The sequence below is a fragment of the Carlito syrichta genome, unplaced genomic scaffold (assembly GCF_000164805.1).
Source record: "Carlito syrichta isolate Samal-C Ts95f unplaced genomic scaffold, Tarsius_syrichta-2.0.1 Scaffold303123, whole genome shotgun sequence".
Lineage (NCBI taxonomy): Eukaryota > Metazoa > Chordata > Mammalia > Primates > Tarsiidae > Carlito > Carlito syrichta.
The window spans coordinates 239575-255062 of record NW_007247219.1 but is presented as its reverse complement, the minus strand read 5'-3'; the positions used below and the strand labels follow the sequence as shown (position 1 = coordinate 255062).

At 35.9% G+C, this 15488-nt stretch overlaps 1 protein-coding gene across 10 annotated transcripts in view; it reads right to left on the bottom strand.

The window, feature by feature from the left end:
* Nucleotides 1-15488, bottom strand: part of RBFOX2 (RNA binding protein, fox-1 homolog 2) — a 221432-nt gene that overhangs the window by 19339 nt on the left and 186605 nt on the right. For 8 of the 10 annotated variants that reach the window (XM_021712199.1, XM_021712197.1, XM_021712198.1 and 5 more), the window contains 5 exons: nt 10731-10823; nt 7279-7339; nt 3808-3861; nt 3597-3689; nt 2254-2386 (listed from right to left, as the gene is read on the bottom strand). In XM_021712199.1, the coding sequence (XP_021567874.1) occupies nt 2254-2386; nt 3597-3689; nt 3808-3861; nt 7279-7339; nt 10731-10823 (434 nt within the window). Of the gene's footprint in view, nt 1-2253; nt 2399-3596; nt 3690-3807; nt 3862-7278; nt 7340-10730; nt 10824-15488 lie in introns of all 10 variants that reach the window. The other 2 variants (XM_008057763.2, XM_021712201.1) reach the window with 2 other exon arrangements.

Here is a 15488-nt window from a genome sequence, read left to right as displayed (position 1 = left end):
ACAGGATAGTATGAGCGCACTTTGCAAAGTCTCAAATATGCTATGCCTTCTTTGTATTATACAACAGGGAAATCAAACTCATCTTTGATGTTCATTTAGCAAAGTCTTATCCATTTTCATAGTCTCCAATTGCAGTTAAAGTCTGATATTAGAAAGTAATCTGCCTCTCAATTGCATTTTAGTGACTTGTTCATAATGAGAAGGCTGATAAAATAGAAAGCACTGGGGCCAAGTGGTGATTCATTAACCTTTAAAGATTTTTGAGGGGATATAGGCAAAGATTAAAAAATATTTCTTCTACAGAGGACAGTGTTGACATTAAAAACATGAAAACATTTTACCCTAAGTGAAATCACTTATTGGGAATATTCATTTAAGTTTCAGAAGAATTCCAATATTCCCTGTATTGAAATGCCACAAGGAGGCCAGATCACAATGATTAATAAAATTAGTTTACTAAGCTGAAAAGCAATTCTAGGCCATTCCCCATGAAATACTGGACTTATTCCTTGCCATCTTCCAGGTAAATAGGTGATTTAGTTAATAAAAAAGAAAACATGGGAAATTTGGGTTCAATGTAATGCATAGAATTTGATATGATTAGACACAAAGATAAAATAGCTTTTAAGCAAATATATACCTGACACAGACTTGGTAGAGAATGGGTTCTCAAGTTTGGCCAATATACTGAAATGACCTACATCGAATAGGTATGAATTCAACTACTTTATAAAGTAACTCAGGGATGTTACAAAATAAAGGAGTCCCATGTTTCCGATGAGCAGTCTCTCTTTGCAAATATGAGGGTAAACTCTCTCGGACTGAAATGGAAGACACTTCATGAACAATTTTCCTAGTGTGTAGAACTTCCAAAAAGTTCACTCTTAGGTTTCACTTGAATATTTCTTGATGAAACAATACTGCATATTCACTTCTTTAAAAGAGATGTCAGAGGTTGAAGGTCAAAGGTCAAGTTGAGAGGAAAAAAGGATCAAATTAAAAGTAAGTAATGGCAGAAGATGGAGATGATGGAATGCATGTGATTTAAATATCTATAAACTGCAAACAAAAGTTAATTTCTGAAGCAGTTCCCTTCCAGTGTCTTTTGGAGCCTGCCCACTTCAACATGCATACTTGCCTTGTCTAATAAAAATGCTTTAATTCTGTGGAATGGAGAACTTCTAATGGTATGTCCATTTGCTCTATGAATGAATGAATGCTAAATTAGTACACCTCAAGGCTAAGCCAATTTTCCTGTCAGAAAAGGACATACAAAGGAGGCTCATTCCCTTTATATTTTAACTAAGTAGCAGCCAATAAGCTTCTCTGCTGCTACTTATTCCTCAAGAATACAGGAAAAAAATCCATCTTAGGCAGAGAAAAGATAAAGAGAAATGTCACATCTTTGAAGAAAGAAAGTCTTTAGTACAACTGACTTCTAAAAGATCACTTTATTAAAATATACATTTTAGGTTGACACTGACAAACAACTAAAAACAAAACCTGCCGTCTTCACTCCTTATCCCCATTCAGTAACAAAGGATTTATTTGTTGCTATGGAATCAGTCCACTGCATGAGACACCCTCCATACAAAAATCAAACGGTGAAGGATGCTCAGCTACATTAGTAGTTTTACCATCATTCAGAAGCCAACTGCAGTTTAATTCCTCCTACTTCTCCCTTTCTCCCTTGATTCAATTGGACTTGGTTCATCTTAGAATTAACCTCTTTTAATCCATTTCCTACAAAGAAAGCAAATCCATTGTGGGTAACTAGCTCTGCTGCTCACCACCCAGGCAGTGAAACCAAAGGGGAGGGCACATGTGACAGCCTCAGCCCCAACATGGACTGGTGATAAGGGGGTGAACACAGCAGATGCAGTCTCGTACTACAATCTCGAGCTCCTCTTTTGGTTCTCTGTAGTAATGTTAATCCATACTCGTGCGCTGCTAGGTGAACTCCATGCCAACACACTGCTAGTAAACACGAGCCGGTTCTGGCTAATGTCTTAAGCTATTACCATAAGGGCTTAAGGTGGCCAAAATGAAGATCTATACAACGAATTAGCATTTTGATACATTCTGATGATGGTATATATTTTTTTGCCATCTAATCTGTTAATTTGCAAATATTCATGGAATGTCTACCATGTGGCATGGCCACACCCCAGAAGTTAAGAGAGGGCCATGGTATTGTTTTGTGGTGTAGTTGCTTATTTTAGAAACATACTGATTTTGGAATCTAACGCTTACCCTGGATAGGCGGGGATGGCTGTTGGAGGTACCGCTCGGACTGCACCATATACTGTCCGCCCTCTGCCCCTCAGATGGGCTCCTCTGAAAGCAGCTGCCGTGGTGGCTGCAGTTGGGTAAGGAAAGCCAGGAACTAAAGGGAGACCCAAAATATGACAGAAATGTCAACTTGCATTCAATAGCAGGTATACAGTCACAACTTGCTGTGAATCAATTATAGAAAAAAATGAAAAGATATGAACCACATCTTTCCTGAAAGATATTTATATATATTTAATATATTTATTTAAATTGAATATATTTATTATTCAATAAATCTTCTACCCTGGATCTCTGAATGGGAAATAAATGGAGAGACCCAATATACAAAATCAAAAGATTCCACGCCTCATTCATCACAAATCTTGAGTCAGTTTTCTCTGCTTCTTCCCAATTTTGGCGTTACCATGCAAGTTGCTGAGAAACAGGTCAAGAAGCTCTGAGAACAACTGCCATAACAAGAGACAGACTTTTAATTACTGTGGACAGTTTAAATCAGATTGATATAAACTCCCAATGGGCCAATTATTTATCTTGTTTCCAAGTGTTACTATGTGACTATAATAATTATTCCTCAAAAGAATATTATTTTTGTATTTTTACATGGTGTCAACTTGCAAGGCACACAACAGTCTTTAGACATTTCATTTCATTAGTCAATTTCATCCCTGTATCTAAATTGTTTTAATTCAGAAATATAAAGTGAGAGGAAAACCAATCCTCCTCTGTCCTTTAAAGAGGCAGACAATTTCTAAGGGCCTTGTATCTTTTAAAGAGGCAGACAATTTCTAAGGGCCTATTTTACGTGTGCCATCCTCTGGAAAGCATGCAGAGCCATTGATTCCATGTCCACTGAATCCTGTTTAATTATACCTTTTGCTGGAGTAAAATGGCTTAGGTCAAAATGACTTTAGACATATTAAGAGAGCTGAGAATAATCAATAATATTGAAGGAACTTTTAAGTGATCCTTTAAGGGCCTGAGGTTGATTTGCAGAGGAAATACATAATTTATCCTTACTTACTTCTTTTGTTTTCTTTATTATCAAGTACAGACTAAAATATTTTTCATATGTCCTCACCCCCTCTATCTTTTCCAACTATTTTTACGGCAATCTTAATATTGTGGTCAGGAAAATTCTAGCATAGGTTAAGCAGTTCAGGTTACTGTAATAGTATTGAATATCCCTCCTAAGAATGTTTCCTTTTCAAGATGTATACTAAGGGAAAAAACCAAACTAGCTAGCTCATTATTGTTCACTCACAATAGTCAAAATCCATGCCAGGCCAACATAGGCTACTTACTGATTAAAGGAATGTAAGTGTTGATACCCCCTCTTCCTGATAGGGGCACTGCCGCATCATTGCCTAGGGACACATCTGCTTGAAAGCTGGATGCTGATTTATTAAAAAAATTTAAAAATGCAAAAAGATTACAAAAGACTAGCACACTAATAAAACAACAGATGTACTTATAGTTAAATAGCACACATGGAAACATTAGCTTAAATACTACCTGCATATAACTCAGGGCCATATACAGCTCCAACTACTGGACTTAATTTCCAACCTGAAACAGAAAAAAAGATCAGTGAGCATTTAAGACTATGTGAGGAAAAGGATGATAAATGCATGTCAAGTTGGCTTCAGACATCTCTGGGTTACTTCTGCCTTTTAACAACCTCTCTTTAGAATGCCAGCTTGGGGTTTATATGAGATGGTAATGGCATTGTCTTTAAGCAGGACTAGCTCACAGTGAAGGGACAATGAGGGGCTGGGGTGGGGTGGGGTGGGAGGAAAGAGAGAAACAGAAACAAATTGGGAAGGAAGGAGAAAGATGGAGAGGGCATGAGGGGGGAAAGAAAGAAACAAGTAAATCCTGGATTTGGTATAGTGCTCCTAACAGAACTACCCCAGATGACCTATTTTTAGTTTAGAAAAATGAAAGAAGACAGACTACATGTCATTCTGTACCACACTGTGATGTGCTTTCTTAATCCTATTTACTATTTTAGCTGTTTTAATAAGGGTATTCTTGAATTAAATTCAAATCTGACCTATACTTTTGACTCCATGTTCAATTATACTATGCTGGGAGTCTGGGTAAATCAAAATCTCCTTTCATTGGGATTTCACTGGGATTCACCAAGTAAAAAAGGAAAGACATGCAGTAATAAGACTCACAGTACATTCCTAACTTCAGTGCATGCCTTCTGAGGTTTTAATTGGTAATGAATATATTTAAGTTAGTCAGACTTTTTAGAGAAAGAACACTAGAATGCTGTTGAACATGAGCTTAAACATTTGTAAATGTCAAAAGTTTCCAAACAACTTTATGCTTAATGTCAACTTTATTTCTTCTTTCCCTTTTTTATATTTATAGAATTAAGGCAAGTATGAAAACAAAAGGAAAAATATACTATTGGCTACTGATAGTGAATGAACAGAATTCTATATGAAAACTTTCATTTTCATCAATAAATAGTTACTGAATTTTACAAATAATAAACAAACATACCCTATATTAGTTTTCTGAAAGACTGACTTTTTAATTGATTTCTTTTATATTATCTTAAGTTCCTAGCATTGTGTCATTGCTACTCTATAAATATATAAATGGAAAGAAGAAAAGGCCAATTCTATTGAAATTACCAGATTTAAATGACCATAAGCAAAGATATTATTCAAGAGATAACTAATTCATTCTGATTCAATCTAACCTCTCATTCATCATTTTATGTGCTCACGATGGTGCTATTTCTTCAATATTACACATACAATTTTGGCAAAATCTGGGTTCAAGTTCTACTTGAATTGTAAGAACACAAATGTTCTGCAGTGTCAAATACCAGCAAACTGCACAAATATTGTATAATGCTTCTGCACAAATTAAGTGATTCCAACCAATAAGTGAAAATGCTGAGAATTCACCAAAAAACCCCCAAGTCCCAAAAAACCAACAACAAAACCCAGTACACTCTTCTTAAGACCACTAACAAAGAAGCAGCAGGTTTTTTGAATACTAGAGGCTTGAATATTAATTTAGAATATATATTTTTAATCACCTTTTTCTTTCCCACCAATGGCACTATTTTCTGAGCACTCCTTTTAAATACATACAATGAATGCACATTGATGTGCTGTTAGTAATAACTGGGATATGTTTAGTTTTATACAACTTACAATGTATCTTCACAGATATCATTTGACCTTCACAAAACCCAACAAGAAAGATAAGATAGGTACCACATCTACAACCTTGGGTAAGTACTATACTTCTCCAGACCTCATTTCCTAAATTATAAGTTGAGAGGGTTGAGTTTTGATGACTTCTAAAGAAACTTCTGATGCTAAAATTCTGTGGTCTCCAATTTAAAGATTTGAAAACAGAAATAGGTTAAGAAACGGGTCCACTGCCACAGAGTAAAATGAAAAGTCAAATCTAGAAGTAGAATTTCTGTTTTCTGAATTCCAGTAAGTGGGCCTTTCTGTCACACCATTTTCCCTGGAAAATTTAGCATGCTTTGCCTCTCCTTTCTATTTTGTTTATATTGTTGTTTTTTTAAAATTGGAGTCTTACTCTGTCACCCAGATTGGAGTGCAGTGACGTGATCACAGCTTACCACAGTCTTGACCTCCTGGGCTCACATAATCCTTCCACCTCAGGTCCTCAAGTAGCTGGGACTATACCTGTGAGTGCCACCACGCCGGACTAATTCTTTGATTTTTTTGTAGAGACAAGGTCTTGCTACATTGCCTAGGCTGGTCTTGAACTCCTGGGCTCAAGCAATCTTCCTGCCTCAGTCTCCCAAAGTGCTAGGATTACAGGTGTGAGCCACCATGCCCAGCTTTACATTGAGTTTTTATTAAGATGTCAGAAAATTATTTTTGAACAGTAGTGGAAATAAGAAAACAAGAAGTGGGAGGTGGTGTATCACATGATTATATCACTGACAAAATGAGTAGAAAATGTAAACCCTGCTGATAAATCTGTATCATCTGTGTAAAAAAACTGGGCTAAATATATTTATTGAGGACTTTAGAGTAGTGCTAGGTTAAGCAGGTGTTATACTACTAATATATTTCTTCTTGATTTAAGAGAATACTAGCACATACAACTACATTCTAGACAGCGGGTTTAAACTTTTTTTCTAAAAGCCACAGAAGCTACCCTTTTATTCTAGATAAAATTTTACACAGAACCCTGAAACATACAACAGTGAATGAGAAATTCCTCAGACTAAAGCAGAGCTGGAGATCTTGGGATCCAATCCATTTGGTTCCCTCTTTTTTCTCCTATGAGTTGGCTCTGGAGAACACAGTCTGCAAAACCACTTCTGGGCTGAAGATAAAAATCACATTCTCTCTATTTAGAGAATACGAATCTAGATTAAAGTTAACAACTGATGTAAAAATTCTATTTTTGTTAGGACAAATTCATAGAAAATTTTCTTCTCCATGAGAATTGCTTATAAAATACAACCCTCCCCCCATGTCATCTCTAGGCCTTCTAAGAAGAGCAAGGGATTCAGAATTCTACACATGATTAAAACATATTTATACTTCCAGCTTACTGCACTCATGTTCTGATGAGGAGGAGTCAGTAGTAACAGTGAGAGGTAGTGTGCACCCAGGGATATTATGAACCAGTCTGACATTAAATACAAAGAACTATAGCAGCTGAAAGAGAAGGTGCTCAAGTGGGCCCCCACATGGGGTTATCGGGCAATTTCTGATGGCATGTTTGTACAGAGCAGAATACCAACCTCACTGAGGACATAACACCTTAATAACTAAAGAACATGGCTTAATTCTAACGAAAAAGTTAATTTGTAAAGACAAGATACTCTCCTAGGAAAAGAGACGTCTTCAACGTAAATTAAGCTGTTTTAAGATTGCAATAAAGAAATTCTTAGATGTTTATAAAAGGTTCATATATTTACATGAGAGTAGACAACATACTTCTGAAGATGATGTAATTTCTTACCATTTGCATATGGTGTGACCATCTTCTTATTGGTCATTACTCGTGCTGTAGCATTATTCACCTAAAAATAAGTAGAAAGAAAGGGAGGGAGGAAGTACAGCACATTAGGGAATATGAAGTTGCTTAACCAATAACATAGCACTTAGTTTAAAATGTAAATTTCGGAAGCATTGATTTAAATAATTAACATAGTAATATAAAATATTAATATATAGTACTTTAATTAAAGTTCTTATTAAATGAGGCTAACAAGAGCAAAATGCAGTTTCTTATTCTCCAAATGGAAAACTAGGGCTACTTGACCAGTCAGGACTCCAAAGAAAAAAACACATTTGCAAATCCTTTGGAGATCTTGTAAACAGAGAAGTCTCTGCATTAAGGAAATGGTAGAAAAAGGCAAGTAAGAAACATTTACATTAGCAATTCATGTTGAAGTTTGTTAATAAAAAAGAGGCTTGCCACATGGGTCATGAAATAGATTCATGGGAAGATAATAAAATAAACCCATTGATTTAAATTGTCCTAATGTTCATGTATGTTCAAGATTTTACTGTCTGAAGTTAATAAAAAAATACTGAGATTTAAGATTCTCATGTTGACTGTCTTCAGGATAATTATGAATTTTCTAGACTACATGGCCTATTCATTTGAGAATAAAGTTTCCAGGGCTGGTCATGGCGGCTCATGCCTGTAATCCCAGCACTTTGGGAGGCCGAGGCAGGAGGACTGTTTGAGTCCAGGAGAGATCAGCCTAGGCAACATAGTGAGACCTCATCTCTACAAAAAATAAAAAAATAAGCCAGGCATGGTGGTACACTCCTATAGTCCTAGCTACTCAGGAGGCTAAAGTGAGAGGCTCACCCGAGTCCAGAGACTGAGGCTGCAGTGAGCTGTGAACATGCTGCTGCACTCTAGCCTGGGTGACAGAGCGAGACCACTACTCGAAAAAATAAAAAATAAAAATAATAAATAAATACATAAGTTTTCATAAGGCCTTTAAAGTAGACACTTAAAAGAAAGGAGAAGCCGGGCTCAGTGGCTCAGCCTGTAATCCTGCACCTTTGGGAGGTTGAGGTGAGTGGAGTGCCTGAGCCCGCGGGTTCGAGACCCGCCTGGACAACTTGGTGAGACCTCATCTCTACAATAAATCAAAATGAGCCGGGAGTGGTAGCGCGCGCCTGTAGTTCCAGCTACTTGGAAGGCTGAGGCGGAAGGATCGCCGGAGCCCAGCAGGTCGAGGCTGCGGGGAGCGGCCACTGCACTCCAGTCTGGGTGACAGAGTGAGATTCCAACTCAAAAAAAAAAAAAAAAGAAATGAGAAAATAAAGCATTTTTAAATGATACTCTCCACCTTCATTACAGAGCTGCATAATTTAAACCATTCTCAGCGTGTAAAAATAGGTGTTCAAAGACGGTGCTGCTGAAAAAGATGAACAGAACTTAGAAGCCAGGATACTGCAGCCTAGTGTCAGAACCAGCCTTAAAGTTCTTACAAGGAGGGGAAAGTCCCACCACAGAATCTGACTTATACTGCGGTCGGTCACAAAACATTCCAATTTTAAAAAGAATGATAAAATATAAATGTCTAATTTTGCCTCTTCAAATTTATACTGTGCTCAATTTGTGTAGTGATAAATTTGTGTTATAAAAAGACCAATTATAGGTAGAATTAGAACTAAAAAACTTCTATTAAGATCGGTACAGTGAGGAAAGAACTTGAAACTCCATTTACTCTAGTTTGACCCACCAAATAATATCAACATTTCACATTTAAAAAGAAAGAATGGGATACAACAATGATGAGACTGAGAGCATGCAGTTAAAAAACACACACACACAAATAAAAGAAAGAAAAACAATCAATTTTGGAAGGAAGGGAGAAAGTGAAGAGCAAGGTTCTCACAGACAAGGATTAGAATGGAGCAAGAGCTAAAACCAGCTGCTGGAGCAGAAAGCAACCGAGCACTTAAAAGGAATGGCCAGAACCAATCAGAAACCACCAATCAGCAAAGAGACCAACAGCTGCATGTAACTGAAGGGGTGAGGAAGGAAGAACAGGGAAGAGGACAGGAGCGAGGATTTGGGTCACGATAATAATAAGATATGAAAAAAAGAAAAGAGATATCAGGAAGGGTGTTACGGGCAGGAAAGAGAGCTGTCACGGGCAAAGAGAACAGTCAGAGCTACAAACAAAGGTTGGGGAAAGAGGAAAAGTAGGGAAGGAAGTAGGGTCAGGAGGTGCATTAATAAAACCAGCCAAACTGGAGTTCAGTAACTCTGAGTAAGATGTGCAAGGGGGAAAAATCACCATGAAGTCAGTAATCAAACAGCTCAGACTGCTACAAAACAATATATACATCCAAAGTCCAGGCGGCATTACTCAACAGCATTGAAAATAAAAGGGGGAAAGGAAAAGGAAGAGGAACAAGTCAAATCACATTTTGTAGTGTTAATGTGAGATGGCAGATGGACTTTTTCTTTCTTATTTAATTGTTTTGTAATTACATTTTTAAAAGCTTCTTCTCTAGTGCTTTTGTTTCACTTACCGCCAACGGGCACCATCGCCAGCATTGTGTATAGTTACCATGGAAAGAGTGAGTCAAGTGAAGGGCCCTAAATGCTAAACCATCGGAAAGGAGGGGAAAAAAAGCAAAATATGCAGACATCTTACTCAAAATGGTGGCTTTTATATTTAATACTTTTAAAAATTGGGAAAGGGGAAAGGAGCCAGTTAACCTTCAATGTGTTGTCAAAAAGGGCTGGTAAATACCAGGTGGCTGACTTAATTGCAATCACAGAACATTTGCTAGGCAGCCAACGAACCATCTATTTGAGGATCTTATCAGTAAAAATTTAAGAACTGTTGAAATTCTTGGTATTAGATATATATTTAAACTACAAGAGTTTTGGATTCTTTCCTCCCTCCCCATAACCTCTATATAATCTTCTACTCCATGATCATCACATGCACATAGAGGCAAACTGGCCTCCTAAGAGAAAGGATATTGGCTGGCCCCTTGATTCACTACAGAACACAATGTTATAAACTGGATAGTTTTTAGGCATTTTTAAAGTTAGTTTTGCTTAGGCCTGATCACAGGAATTCAGAGTCTTGCAAACTGAAGCAAAGGAAAAAAATCAAGAGAGCAGAAGAATGAACGTTTTGGAGGAAAAACATAAATGAAAAACAAACATACATACGCACACACAAAATCAAAATTAAACCCCCCAAACAACCAAAAATAAAATGAGTTGAAGAGGCAGATAGAAGTGTTACTTTAATGCAGTTTAGTGCAAGAAGGTGAAGAACACAGAGATACAAACACGCATACATGTGCACGCGCACATACAAACAAGACAGGCTTCCAAATGTGAAATAAGTGAGGCAATACAAAAAAAAAGAGAGAGAAATAAAAATATAAACCAGAAATTGAATTATTGAAGACATGCACCTCGATTTTACGGCCCTCTACCACGGTGCCGTGTAATTTCTCCCTGGCCCTGTCTGCATCAGCACTATTCTCGAAAGTTACGAACCCGAATCCCTGCATGCAGCGGGAGAAGGGGGGAAAACATGCGCATCGTTACATTGAAATACTGTTCTCTCGGTAAATAGAGAAAAAATATCACAGTGTGAAACTGACATCAGCAACAATTCAGCAATACTCTCCCAAAGTCACAGTTTTGGTCCATGCATAGTTTGTAAAGGAAAATTAAATCTAATAAAAAAAAGAACTGTAATAATAGTAACAACTTAATTAACAGCAATATAACCAATAATAAAATAAAACAAAAAGCATGTGAGGCCAGACCAAAATTAAGGTATAGAGTTACTCGGGTCAAACTATTCAACCAAGAATCTGAATATTTTTTTAAATGTCCTACCTTTCTCGATTCAAGCTGTTAATTTAACGTCCATGTCCCTTTATGTAACACTAAAAGAGACTTAATTAAATTGACTCTCTGACATGGCAAATCTATTATTCCCTAGTAATGAGTACATAAAATCTGACATCCAGTTTCAGTCATTGCATAAGAAGACTTTTTAGCAGATCTAATCATTTTAGCCCCATGTTGTATTGCATATATCACTATTCATTCTGTTGGGAACAGGATAACTTATGACATAGTCAATGTATAATTGACAGTCAATGTATAATTTTGTATGTACTAAGTATGGAAGAGGAGAGCATTCATGTTCTTCTAAGCAAATGAAAGTATCACTAAGCAGTGGTCAGTCAATTATGACTTTTCTTCAATGCCAATTTTAAATGACCAGACTTGGAACTTATAGTAAAAATATGTTCAGTTGAATTTCAGAAAATTGCTAACCCCAATTTGCCTAAATTACACATTTGTTAATGTTTATACCTGCTATTACATGTATTAGCAATTTTCTATATTAGAGAAAAAAGGAACAGTCAATAAGCAATGGGAATGAGATTTACATTAGTGGTAGTTATATACCATTCAATAGGAAAAGAACACCATAAAACAACAATACAACTGCTACAATGAGTTAGAATTAATTTATTTGTTCTTTGCAGATGCTACAAAAATAGGATAGAGTTTTAATTCATTAAGTAGATAAATCATGAGACCAGGGAGTTAACTACCTTCACTCCTCTGTTTACATACTACCAATTTCAACATCAGCAAGATTTACTATATACTCACATGACTATTTCATAAAGTACACCAGCCTCATTTTGGGCACTTTGCCCTCATCTTTCTCCTCTGCAACTTTAATTCTATAAATAATTTCTTAAGCTATATCTGCAGAGTGGTAGATTCTTAGAATTTTCTGGAAAATCCTCATTTTCCAATAGCTTTGTTGTCCCTCTAGCACTTTTTGACTATTCCATTGTAGGATAACCCTGAACCCTTTATTTTTAACTGAAGTTCCGCCTTGCTGCTTAATAACATGAGTACTTCCATACATGAAACATGTTCTTAACTGAGAGGGTAAACAGTGTACATTACTCACAAAGATTTCATGAAAGCAACTCCATCATTTTGAAAGAGCTCAGCATTCTAAGCGAATATGTGGGTGGGTGACATTTAGAGATTTCCAACGAATTACCTCTATTCACAATTTGGATATCACAAATATCTTAAAAGTGCAATGCTAAGCTGACAGAAATTTAGAAATGTATATTGCTTGCAATAGAACTATTGGTAATTTTAGTTAATACTCCTCTAAAGAATGTATAAATTTGTTGAAAACATTAGTGGCAACATATTTGCAGAAACAAATTTTGATGTCAACATGTTCTAGCCACTTTGATAACTCAAGGTATAAAAAGGGCATGTTAATAATTACATAACTCAGCATCTTCACTAGTATCTGCTGAAGACAAGCAGCCAGTTCTCTAATCCTGAAAGTCCTTCAACAAGAAAGTAAAACTTTTCAAGAAAGGCCACAGATAGTGATGAGTTTTTACATCACACTTTAGAAGCACTGTAAGCTGTATTTCAACTGATTTTAACAGTCATAAATTTTATGCCTTGGGTTAAATTAATAAATTAATAATTGGATTGCTATTAAGTTATAGAGACTAATCCCTAGGTTTTTAAAAATTTTAGCGTTATGATTATCTATCACCACATACTCATATACATACTTGTTTGTCTTAAATATAACTATGAGGTGGAAAGGATACACATATTGGCTTCATTTTTAAGGTAAAGAAGCTGAATCAAACTGAGGTTAAGTACCAAAGATATAGAGCTAATGGTGAGAAAATCAGAAATTAAGCTTTGTAAATCTGAGTTCAGTATTCTACTTACTAAACTACATTAGTTCTAAAATCTTTCTAATTTTCTTTTTCAAATCTAACTGCTAAATATCTTCTATGATGTTCCTTTCTGGAATGTGTTGACAGAACATCAGTAATACGGTAACTGCATCCAAAAGAATAGAAGGTGATATCATAAGCGTTGAAATTCCACAGTCAGCAGATGACAATGTTTAACATTAATAACTGTTTGTATAGGATTTTGTCAATAATGACTTTAATATTCTGGAACAAAATTTCACTTCAAATATTTCAGAAGTGTTTTATAAAGGTGCTTATATACCAAAGAAAATGCCAATCAAGATACCAAAAATATACAAATAAAACAATCTTTATAAGCATCTTTTCTTAGGGTAACAGAGAGAAGAAGACCTAGTCGATGCTCTGGGATACTCTAATATGAAATACAGAGTTAAGAGAATTTCTTTCATTCCTTTGAAAATAAATAGACCTTGTGGTAGAGACAGAATAATGGCTCCCCAAAGTTGTCCATGTCTTAATCCTTGGAACCAGTGAATACATTGCCTTACATGGCAAAAAGGATTTTGCAGATGTGATTAAGTTAATGATCTTGGGATAGGGAGATTATCTTGGATTATCCAGTTGGGCTCAATGTAATACAGTGGACTAATAATGGCCACTGTACTGTGGTTGTAAGAGAAAAGGGGGAAGTAAGAGAGTATCAGAGTAAAGCAGCCTGAGCAAGACTTGACTGGCCATTGCTGGTGCTGAAGACAGAAGAGAGCTTCAGAGGAATTTGGGCAGCTTCTATAAGCTGGAAAAGGCAAGAAAACAGATTATTCTTTAAAGCCTCCTAAAGAACACAACGCCTTGATGTCAGTCTAGAGAGACCCATATCAGACTTCTAACCTCCAGAAGTGTAAGACAATAAATGTGTGGTTTTTCACCAAATTTGTGGTAATTTGTTCAGAAGCAATAGGAAATTAATATATGTCTATCTCAGATTTAAAGCCTATGATTAGTAAGGTGAGAGGTATAACTAGCATTTTTTAAAGCATTGTTCTTAAATACTTCTCTCTCATGATGAAATGTTAAGCAAGTGATTTTTCCATCAACCCCACACTTCATGCTTCTTCATTCTATCACATTTACAAATCAGTTTCAATAATAACTCAACCTTAAACATTTTTAAATGTATTGTTTTGCCAGTAAAATTTAGCATTTTAGAAAAGGTGCCAGAAACTGTGCTAAGGATATTTACAGGTTATCCAGGCTTAAAAGTTACCAGCAGGAAATTCTGATTACATGAAATCATGTGTTAATGTCACTTCATTCTTAGAAATCTAATTGACATTAAGTCTGGTCATTCTGATTTCTTATTTTGAAGAAAGAGTTAATAAAATTATGTCAAATCTAACACACTTTTCTTAGGACAGCTTCAAAATAATTGTACAACACTGAAACATAATAATCAGCCTGCATAGGTATAATGTATAACAAATAGATTACAGCAACCATAACAAATAAATTTAACCTGAAACTCTTAACAAGAGGAAATAAATCAGGTATATGAGAATATGAAGAATTTTTGTTATCTACAATCTTATTAATAAAAATAGTCAGGCATGGTGGCACATGCCTGTAGTCCGAGCTACTTGGGAAGATGAGGTGGGAAAATTGCTAGAGCCCAGGAGTTTGAGGCTGCAGTTGAGCTATGATCATGCCACTGCACTCCAGCCTAGGTGACAGAGCAAGACTCCATCGCTAAAAAATGATAGTAATAAATAAACACAAAAACAGATAAACAAAAAATAAACTTTTATATTTTTAATTTTTAAAAATGATGTTGATACATTTGTCTGCACCAGCACTATAGACAGAAATATAACATCAGTCACATAATTTTAAATTTTCTGATAACCACATTGAAAAAGCAGAAACAGGTAAAGTTAATTTTAGCAATGTATTTTATTTGACCCAATTATATACAACATATTATTATTTCAATATGGTATCAATATTAAAACATCATTAGTGAGATGTTTAACATTCTTTTGTTGTGCTCAATCTGGTGAGCACCGAACACTCAAAACACATCTCAGTTCAGACTCTCTACCTTTCAAGTGCTCAATGTGGCCACTGAATGGGACAATGCAGGTTTTTATGCTTTATACTCCTATTTAAGGTTCTCAATCCCCAAAGTCCTTCTATGTTAACAATTTAAACACACCCGTGATACATTAGTGCTTTACCAGCTATCTTAGTGACTTCTGGAAGTCAAAGAGTTTATCAGGTGTATGATTGTAGTTAAAACTTCTACAAAGTAAGACAATTTCATCACCTGTTTTGACTTCCATTAATCGAGGACATAGAGGAGAGCCAAGTAACTGTCACCTTTTCAGTCTGGCCTCAGGCAGCAATAAATAACAAGCAATAGGATAAGCACTGTAA